Below are 9,686 nucleotides of genomic sequence, written 5' to 3' on the forward strand. Positions count from 1 at the left end.
CACAGATCAGAGCAGTTGCTTGGCTCAGCCGGGCTGGGGGAGCCCCCGTATGGCTTCCCTTGGGCACACACCTTCCCAGAACTTGAGCAGACATGTTCCCCGGTGGCACTTGCCATGAAGCCGGCCACAGGGTGGAAGGTGCTTTGTAAAGTCACCACAGTCTGGTTTGCTCCATTCTCAGGAGGTTCCTGGATTTACAGCAGTGTTTCTGTAGCCAGCATATTGGTATTTTCTCTCCGTCCCTCCAGTGTTTGACATCATGCACAGTAGTAGTAGCAGCCCCTCCAACGGGGGCCGTGCCCTACCCCAAGTCAGACTCTCCTCCTCCCTGGAAGCCTGGGCCACACCACAGGGAACAGCCTTCCAGACTATTCCTGGAGCACACACCAGAGGGCTCCCAAGACTCATCCAAGGCCCCACTGCCTACACTGGACACAGCAAGGATGACAGCTCAGGGGCTTCTCCCACATGCCCATTCAGCCCACCACCCTGAAAAGCCTCAGGCCTTGCCTTATGTGCTCAGCTGCTGAGGTTAGAAGCATGAGTCAGAGCTCACATGGTTCCAGGCACCTGCTTACAGATACGGGATGGGGGCAGTCTTCACCCGAATTGCTGGCCAAAGGCATTTCTGGCTTGCTAACATATATGAAGCCGGGTCTTTCTTTTCTGGGTTGTTTTTTAATTCAATCCCTCTGTGAGAGGGCTCCACTGTCCCCATAGTTAGGAGTGGGGACTTCCTCTTTGCTGCTCTTGTGGGTGGGTCCCACCACCCAGAGAGGAGCTATCTCACTTTCACATATACAGGCCTCGTGGGCTCTGCTTCTTGTTACACCCCAAAAGAAGGGCTTATTTTCATGAAATGTTTTTCTGTGTTGTTTGCAAGTCACAGTTCACCCTCCTTCCCATAGGGAATGCTGGAAAGCACCAAAGCGCCTGGTGGGCAGTTCCACAAATCTAAAGCCAAAGGATGGGCCACAGGGGAGCCTGCAGGTGCCTTCCATGGAAGGTGCTAGAAGCGGGTGGGTCAGAGCCAGGGAGGCTGGTCAAACAGGAGGAAGCTTTGAGGCAGCCAGGCTTGCTTTCCGCCTGAGGAATTGGCTGGAAAACGCAGGAAGGTGGCTGGTCGTTTCTGTTGTTCTGTCATCACTGCCGTTCAGGAGTGTTTTCTGTCTTCTTGCTCTTCCTTTCTTTCTCTCTGTTTCCTTTATTTTTAACAAGGTTAGGGTTCCTGCACGCCTTTCCTTGTCCCCTGCTGTCACATCTGTTCTCCACCACCACCATCCCCACCACCACTGCATTGAAAAATCAAAAACGGGGCAGCTCCACTGTCAGCCGACACTTTCACGCTCCTTGCCCCAGCTGCCACCAGCATCTCCCCTGCTTTGGGGCTGTGCCTGCAGTGCCCGCCCCCTGCCCTGCCCCTCGTCCACCTCTATCCACAGCAGTGAAGCTCAGGGTTCCTACTTGTTCACCCAGCCAGCCTCACATTCGGGGGCAGGGCAGGCGGCGAGTAAGTCATCAGATGACCCCCAGGCTCTTGGGACAACAAGACAGGCTCAGGGAAGCGTCGGAACACCATTTGTGATAGAGGTTGTCCACGAAAGATGCTCTGAGGACAGGTCCTTGTGCTGAGTTCCTTAAGGCAGCCAGAGGATGAACCTGGGGAGTTCAAACTGGGAGTGGGGTGAGGGGAGTGGGGCTAAAGGCCCTGGAGGAGAATCTCGCTTCAGGGATTCCAAAGCCAGCTCAAGCTAGGTGGCCAGAGCCAGGAAATTGGGGCCTTGACAGGGTGGGCCTTGGGAGAGCAGGAGGCCAGGGGGGCCATGAGACCCTGGGAAACGGAACAGGGGCATGGCCGGTGCAAAGGCCCTGGGCTGGGGGGTCCCGGCGTGCTTGGGAAGAGCAGGGCCAGGTCCACCTGGAATTAGGCAGCCCGCACAGCATGGGGGCCAGGTTAGGGGACGCGAAAGTGGGCTGCTTTGGGGTGCACTGAGGTGAGATGAGAAGAAAATGTGTGACTCTAGATGGAGAAGGCAAAAGAGCCCCCACAGGAGCCAGCCCTGGGCCCTTGGACGCAAGGAGGGCAGGGCGGTGGCTGGTGGGGTTTAGCCATGCGCATGTCCCCAGGGACCCGTAATATTGAGTGGGCAGCCAGGCCAAGGCCTGACTGGAGAATGTTCTGGAGAGGACGGGTACAGAGCGCGGCAGGGCAGGGGGGTAGGCAACAGCTCTTGGCACGGAGGAGAACAGAGAAGTGTGGCCAGAAGAGGGACTGTGGGGCCAAGACAGGGTGTCTGTAAAGATGGGGTGGGGGATGGGGGCAGAGGGTTCCATCTCTTTCAGGGGGTGACAGGGCGCATCACTGGCTCACTCAGAGCTATAGGAGAGCCCCTGCAATGCCCCCAGCCTGGCCAGGTCCTTTCCCAGAGGCCCCGGCCAGACCCCGTGGGGGTGGGGGGACACCTTTGAATTATTTTATTTCGTAAAGATCACCCACCAGCTTTGGCGTATATGCAATGGGATGAGTTTTGGCACATGACGGGCTGGCCAATTCCGGGGCACCGTGCAGCCAGAGCCGAGGCCAGGCGGGAGCCGTTCCCCTGTGGGGCTGGGGTGGGGCTCCTGCAGCCTCCGGGCATGAGGGGCGCAGCAGTGGCAGTGGAGAAGGGGAAGAGCTCGGGTCGGGAAGCTGTTTTGGGTGCGCTGACGAATGGGCTTTGGATGGCAGTTGTGGGGTGGAGTGGGGAGATGGGGCCAGGAGCTGGCTCTCCCTGAATCCGAGGGGTCCGGCAGACCCCCAAGCTGAATTGGGGAGGCCACGGGGAGCCGAAGTCTGGAAAGCAGAGGGGGTCGGTTGTGCAGGTGGCACTAATGGCACCGAAAGCACCTCCACGGACTTCTTGGGTGCCTTCCACGCCGTCCTGGGCCCAGACAGACAAGGCCACAGCTCTGAGTGCCGGCTCTGAGATGTGAATTCCATTCCTTTCCATTAAAAAAGTAAAACAAGATGGGATTCTCCATTTCTATACTCCCTCCTATTTCAGAAACTGCTTTGGCAGCCCAGTGAGAATTTTGAATATCTGCAATGTGGCAGATGCAGCTTCAGAGAGCTCAAAGAAAATCCCAACTGGATTTAAGAGATGGCTGCTAGAACATTCTGATTTGATGGAGGTTTTTGGCTCACTCTTATACTTAAAAGACTGTGAGGTCTGCCTTGTTTCAGTGGAGGACAGATGGCAGTGCTGCGCCTGGCCAAGGCCACCAGGGGGGCTGGGAGCTTTGTGGACCCTCCCGGCCAAAAGGGAGGCGTTGGCGAATGGGCTAACCCACTGGCCAAACCAGGGGTCGGCAAAGTTTTCCTGCAAAGGGCCAAAGTCTTTGGCTCTGAGGGCCTCCACGGGCTCTGTCCAGCTACTCAGCTCTGCCATTGTGGCCAGAGAGCAGCTCTGGAGTGAACACAGTGTGGCTGTGTTCCAATAAAGCTTTATTTACACAAACGGGCACAGGCTGGATTCGGCCCTTTGGCCATTCATTTGCCGATCCCTGGTGGAAACCAAAAAAGCCAGATCCTAGCCCTGGGACTTGGAAGCAAGTTCAGGGCCTCGCTAGGTGCCTCTTGCCGTGAGACCCACTTCCTGGGGGGGGGGGGGCTGCAGGGGATCTGGCCTCGCCTGGACAAGTGGGGGACCAGGGAGGGGCCAGGGGGAGGTGGGAGGGGCTTGGGAGCCCTCAGAGGCTGACCTGTGGGACGGGGTCCTGCAGGAAGTGTCGGGAGTGGCATTTGGAAGCGGGAGTCAGCCTCGGACAGCACGTCCGGCTCTTCCTGGGGGTGCCATGCGGAAGGGTGGGGCTCGGCGGGGGGCTGAGGGCAGCAGTGGGGGAAGTTTGTGTACCATGGGAAGTGTCACAGATTAGGGATCTGGCAAGGGTGGAAGGAGGGGGCATGACAGGCCAGGGAAAGCTGTGGTGTCTCCCTGGGCAGGAGGGTTTGTGCAAGGACGTGAGGCCGCAGTGACCCAGTGTGGCCAGGGCTCCTGGCAGGACAGGACAGGCGGGCAGGGACAGGCGTGGTGGTGGCTGGTGACAGCTAGAGACAGCGCCAGGGCTGGGACACTGGCCTGGGGCACTCGGAGAGGAAGGACAAGGGACAGAGGAGGGCGAGGCTGAAGGAGGGCGAGCACGGGGACGACAAAAGGGCAGAGGTGGCTGCTGGACTTGTGGTCAGCCGAGCATCTGGCTGTTCCCTCTTGAGTTCCAGAACATCCTGCCCTGCTCAGCACAGAAGGGAGGGCCCCCAGGGAGGCCGCGGTGGCCGGAGCCCGAGTCCCCAGCAATCCAGCGTGACACACGCGTAGAACACAGGCACCTGGGACACTGGCCGCCACCCGCTAACCGCCTCCTTTCCTTCCCTCCCTGCCCCCCCCCCCGCACCCCGCTTGCAGATCCGGGTGGTGAAAGCATTCCGTAGCTCGCTCTACGAAGGCCTGGAGAAGCCGGAGTCCAAGACCTCCATCCACAACTTCATGGCGACGCCTGAGTTTCTGGGCAACGACTTCACCCACAACATCCCGCTCATCGATGACACGGACGTGGACGAGAACGAGGAGCGCCCGCGGGGACCCCCGCCCCCATCCCCCAACCGGAACAACAATGCCACAGGTGGCGGCGTGCACCTGTCGGCGGGCGCCCGCGCCACGGCCACCGCCCCCGGCCCCGGGAGCCCGCTGCACAGCCTGGAGACGTCGCTCTAGCCCCGGCGCTCACGTCGGGACGGCCACACTCACTCTCGGCCACACACACGCACACACACACACGCACACAGGTGTCAAACCGCGGACACGGCAAGTCGGTGGAAGACTTTTCTTGCCTGTCCTGTGCAGGAAGCCAAACCCCTTCATCGGGGACAAGGAAGGGGTGCTGCTTTGCCCCCTGGGGAGGAAGAAGCAGCGAGCCAGGGAGAAGAGCTGGGGTCCCCACCTTTCTCTCTACCGATGCCTTCTTGGTTAAGAAACACGACCGCCCCACCCCCACCCCCACCTGCACCCCACTCCCCCCACTGCGCTATCTGGGCTGTGCAGCGGGGCTGGGGCTGCTCAGGGGTGGGGGGTGGGGGCTGGCTACACCCACGCAGGAGCAAGCGAATCGGCCTGTCCGTGCAAAAAAAAAAAGGGCTCCCTGCAAACACACTCCCCCTGCCCCAGCGACACTGACTCCACACTCCTGCAGGCGGTGTGTGTCCCCGTGTGTGGATATTGGGGGTCCAGCGAGAGGGAGAGAGGCGCTTTTTTCACTGGGAAATCCCAGTATTTATTTGCGGCAGGTGTTTTCTGCAGGGAACTATACTATAAGAATCTCTTTCTGGTTCGTTTAGTTTAGACCCCCCCAGCCCTGCTGCCCCCCACTGTCCCACGCTCTGCCCCTCCTCCCTCCCCTGCCAGCCCAGTTCCAGGCACATCGCTCTTAGGGTTCCTAAGGAGAGAATTGGGGGGTGCAAGCTGCCCCCAGCCCGGAAAAAGCCCGTCCAGTGGGGTTTTGTCTTTAAAAGGAAAATACCAAAGGGCTGCTCCACGTGGAAGCTGTATTGGGGTTTCCTTTTGGCCTGCGCTCCGGCCCCCTGTCCTTCCTCCTGGATGCTGGTTGCGGCAGTGGTGGGGAGGGCAGGCTGAGCAGAGCTGGGTCCGGAGGGGTCGCGGCCAGCACCAGGGGCCCAGGAAGAGGCCGAGTCCCAGCACATCCAGCAGGCAGGCCCAGTGGCCCCGGGTGGCCCCCAAAGGCCCGGGTGACTGTCTGCAGCCATAAGGATGACCGCGGGGAAGCTCATGCAGTCGCGAAGCCGCTTGGAGGGGTGGCGTGTCATCATGCAGCTTGAATCGAGCCTGTGGCGCTCTCTCTCTCCTGGGCCCAGGAGGCCGGGGAGGTTGGTGTTGCTGACACGTGGGGTTCCCACATGCCACGCCTCACTTCCCCCCAAACTAGCACTCTGTTTAGGAAGCAGAGACAGATGGGCCACTTCCCAGTGGACAGCCGGCCCTCCTCTGCCAAGTCACCTGTCATGATGTTCCCCTCCCCTCACCGCCATCGCCATGTGCTGGGGGAGCATCCCAACCGGCACCCGCATGCCAAGCCAAACCGGAACGCGCCCTCCTGCCATCGCTCACGCAGCACCGTGCCAACCTCCCGAGGGGCGGGGGCCCATATGGCTCTCGGGAGGGAGCGTCGCCACTGGAGGACGAAGTCTCACCTTCGAAATGCCAGCTACCGATAATTTAAAGCCATCCCTTTCTTCTAAAGGGCACATCGAGAATGTCACCCATTTGTAAATCGTTTCCCTGACGTCCTTGTTTAAACCACCGCACGCACACACACAAAAGGCAACTCGCTTTGCTGAGGGGCTTTGTGTTTGGAAACGCGAAATAAAGTTTGCGATGCTGAAATCGAAGAGGACAAGCCGTGTGACGGCCCTCTCCGGGCTTCTCTCTGTTCTCTGGCGTGGACACGTCGATTGAACAAATGGTCATTATATATTAGAAAAAAAAAAAAACAGGAAAAACACCCACCTCACTGCTGCTGCATAAAGTTGTAAATGTCAACTGTCCAATTGCTAAGTTGGCTTTCTGCTGGTGTGGGGGGCAAGAAAAGGGGCAGGGGGGCCCTGGGGACCGCATCTCCTGCTGTTTTGTACAGCCTTCAGGCGGGGGGACCCTCGCTCACCAGGGAGCCCCTCTTTACACAGCACTATATCACACGGAATGGCTTGGTCGACTCTGTTCAGTTATTAAATATGTTTTATGTTTTTATCTGCCTGTTATAAAGACAAACAAACTCTATCTTAACGAGGAAGGCCACAGATGCATAACAATTTAAAGTCTGTAGTTGAACTTCCTAATTCAAAGAATAGACCAAAATTTCTGTGTATAAAAAAAGAAAAAAAAAAGGCTCCTCTAACCCTAGTCTGGGTAATGCGTGTTATTTATCATCTGAGCACTTGTCAGACAGACGGAACAAAGCCAAGGTGCCCCCCCACCTCCCTGGAGATGTCACAAACTGCAGGTGGCAGGTGAGGCCACACGTCCTTATTTGCAGGAGGCAAAGGGCTAGCTCAGGGTGGGGGGACAGAGGCTGACCCAAACCATGACTTGCTTCCTGGGCCAGGCCAAGGGCAGTCCCACACTGCTGTCCCCCCCCCCCGCCCCAGCACGGGAGTCGCCTTACAGCTGCCCTCACCCCCAGCACAGCCACCCGGATGCCAGAGTCCACCAAAAGGAAACCCGTTCCTTGGCTCATTGGCCGCCTCCTTTGTCAGCTCCCGCACCCCGCCCCACTTCGGATTTCCCCTGCCACCCGGGGCCACAGGAAAGCAGTCCTGTGGCCCGGGTCGCACGTGTCGCCGTCTTTCTATTTGTCTGTCTGCTCCACCCAGCACCCTTTTAGACTTGGCAGTGCCAAAGGACGCATCTTCCAGGGAAGCTGCCGAGAGAGGAGAAAAACGTGTTTCCCTTCCAACCACCAGAGCCTGCGATTCTAAAAAAGGCAAAAAGGCAGAGAGCAGAAAATGGGAGACAGATGAATAGCTTATTGCTTCGTTGATGTGCAGGTAAATCCTGAAACATCACATCTGTCTGATGTGTGCCACTGGCTTCCAACATCAAGTATGACGTGGGTTCCCATGGGGGAAAAGAAGAGATCTGGAAAGAGAGGCCAAGTCCCCCCTGGACATCCCAACTCCCCCTCCTCCCCCCTCGTCCCCGTCCTCCTCCTCCCCCTCTTCTCCCTCCTCTTCCTCCTCCTCCTTCTCTTCCTGGGTTTATAAGACTGAGGAAGGCTCCACAATTTATCACTTTCCAGTAATCAAATTACGCGCTGGGCTAAAAGCCCTCTGAAGCTTCAGGTTCTAGAAGAAGCTTCCCTCGTCCTTCATGGCTGACAGGCAGGCTGTTTATCTTTAATACCCACTATTTCTTCAAATTAATTTTATTTAAGCTTTTCCAAAATACACCAAAGCTCTGTACCCGGGAAGCAATGCCTCCCCTCTCCCCCAGCCCCTGCTAACATCTAATCTCCATCCCGCTGCTCTGCTCTGCTCTTCCCTGACGGCCCATGGAAGTGGGATCAGACCGTAATCAGCCTCACGGGCCTGGCTTCTCTCACGCAGCTTAACGTCTGCAAGGCGCCTCCTTGTCGCAGCCTGTCTCAGACCTTCATCTTCACTCCTTCCTATGGCCCACTAATAGTCTAAGCAGCATCATTTTGTTCTTTAATTAAAAAAATTTTTTTTTTTGCAAAAGCCTTGGCAATAAGAAGCCAGAGGGCGGGGAGGGCGGGGAGGGCGGGGAGGGGCCCACCCTGTAACCGGAGTTTGGTCAGTCTCGCGGTGCACAGGAATTCCATGACAATCCCACCTCGTCCATACTGCCCCCCCGGGGCTGGAGCGATAGCGGCTGAAAACCGGGTTTTGTGGCTGACACATGCGGAAAACTCGTGGCCGCGAGCCAAGGTGCTCAGGTGACAGGCCCAGGGGCCAGCACAGGAAGAGCTCCAGAGAGGGAACCCCAGGGCAGCGTGACAGGTCCAGTCGGAGCTGATGTGGTCCAACCTGGTTGGTTTACGAAAGATGTAAAATCCTCCCCGGGGAGCGGCCCCTGAACCAGGCAGTCCAGGACTTTTCTGGGGCCATGTGCTGCCAGCTCAGTGCTCCCCCGAGACCCCTAGGGAGCCTTATTCAAACTGCGCCCCCTTCTTTCAGATGCGCCCTGGGGATGGGGTGGGACAGGAAGGGAACACTCTGGAACAGGCCTGGTGGGTGCGGACTGCCTGCCTTGCTAGAGGCTTAAAGCTGGGGCTGAGGCTTAAAGGGGATCCTGAGAAACTGAAGCCTCTGCTGTGAAAGGAGCCTGTCATCTTGTCAGGGAGATAAGACCCAGACCCCAAAGGGGAAATGTTAAGTCTCTCCATCCCTTTTGCGTCAACAGTAAGAGAGGCCGAACAGCAGGGAGCAAAGGCACAGCCGAGGCGGGGCACGTGGAAACCAGAGAAGGCTGGGCCCCTGGCCCTCTGCCCGCCATTGCCTGGAGCCCCCTCAGTCAGCTGCTGGGGCCGCCGGCCTTGTCCTCACAAGTTCCAATTTAAGATGGACAGGCACACTTGTCAGCAAGCGATCACCATAGAAAAGGGGACCAAGTATCAAGACTAAGTGGGAAGAGCTCAAGGAGCCGTTAGGAGCAGGAGGGGCAGGGGTGCAGGGTGGCGGGCAGGGGAGAACCCAAAGCAGTTAGCACGTGCAGATGTGCCGCACACTGGATGGCAAAAGCAGGCGGCAACAGAGGGCTGCCGCCGTGTCCAATCACAGCAGGAAAGTTCTAGATGCATGGGCTAATACGAGCTGGAATCCCGTGCCCTGTACTGTGCAGCTGGTCGGGGCCTGGGGCGGAGCAGGTGTCTGATCAGCGAGTGCTGGACGAGTGAAGATGTGACCCCAGGGTTAGGCCTGCACCCACAGCCGGCCACCCTCGCCACCTTCTTTCCCCCTTAGCGCTTGCTCTCAGGGCTCCCTCCCCTCATCCTCAGGAAGCTTCGTGGGGGGCAGGGGGTTTTGTCTGCTTGGTTCCCTGCCATTTCCCCCAGCTTAGAACAGTCCTTGGCACCTCACAGGTGCCCAGTCAACATTGTTCAGTGACAAAGTAGACAGC

The 9,686-nt window shown here is 58.1% G+C and overlaps 1 protein-coding gene across 12 annotated transcripts in view; it reads left to right on the forward strand.

Moving 5' to 3' along the window:
* ATP2B3 (ATPase plasma membrane Ca2+ transporting 3) overlaps positions 1 to 5,013 on the forward strand; it is a 39,532-nt gene extending 34,519 nt beyond the window's left edge. For all 12 annotated transcript variants that reach the window (XM_077146331.1, XM_077146332.1, XM_077146336.1 and 9 more), the window contains one exon: positions 4,443 to 5,013. In XM_077146331.1, coding sequence (XP_077002446.1) covers positions 4,443 to 4,751 — 309 coding nt within the window. In that variant the 3' untranslated portion in view covers positions 4,752 to 5,013. The remainder of the gene's footprint in view (positions 1 to 4,442) is intronic.
* The last annotated feature ends 4,673 nt before the right edge of the window (positions 5,014 to 9,686 follow it).

The sequence above is a fragment of the Tamandua tetradactyla genome, chromosome X (assembly GCF_023851605.1).
Source record: "Tamandua tetradactyla isolate mTamTet1 chromosome X, mTamTet1.pri, whole genome shotgun sequence".
NCBI classification, from domain to species: Eukaryota; Metazoa; Chordata; class Mammalia; order Pilosa; family Myrmecophagidae; genus Tamandua; species Tamandua tetradactyla.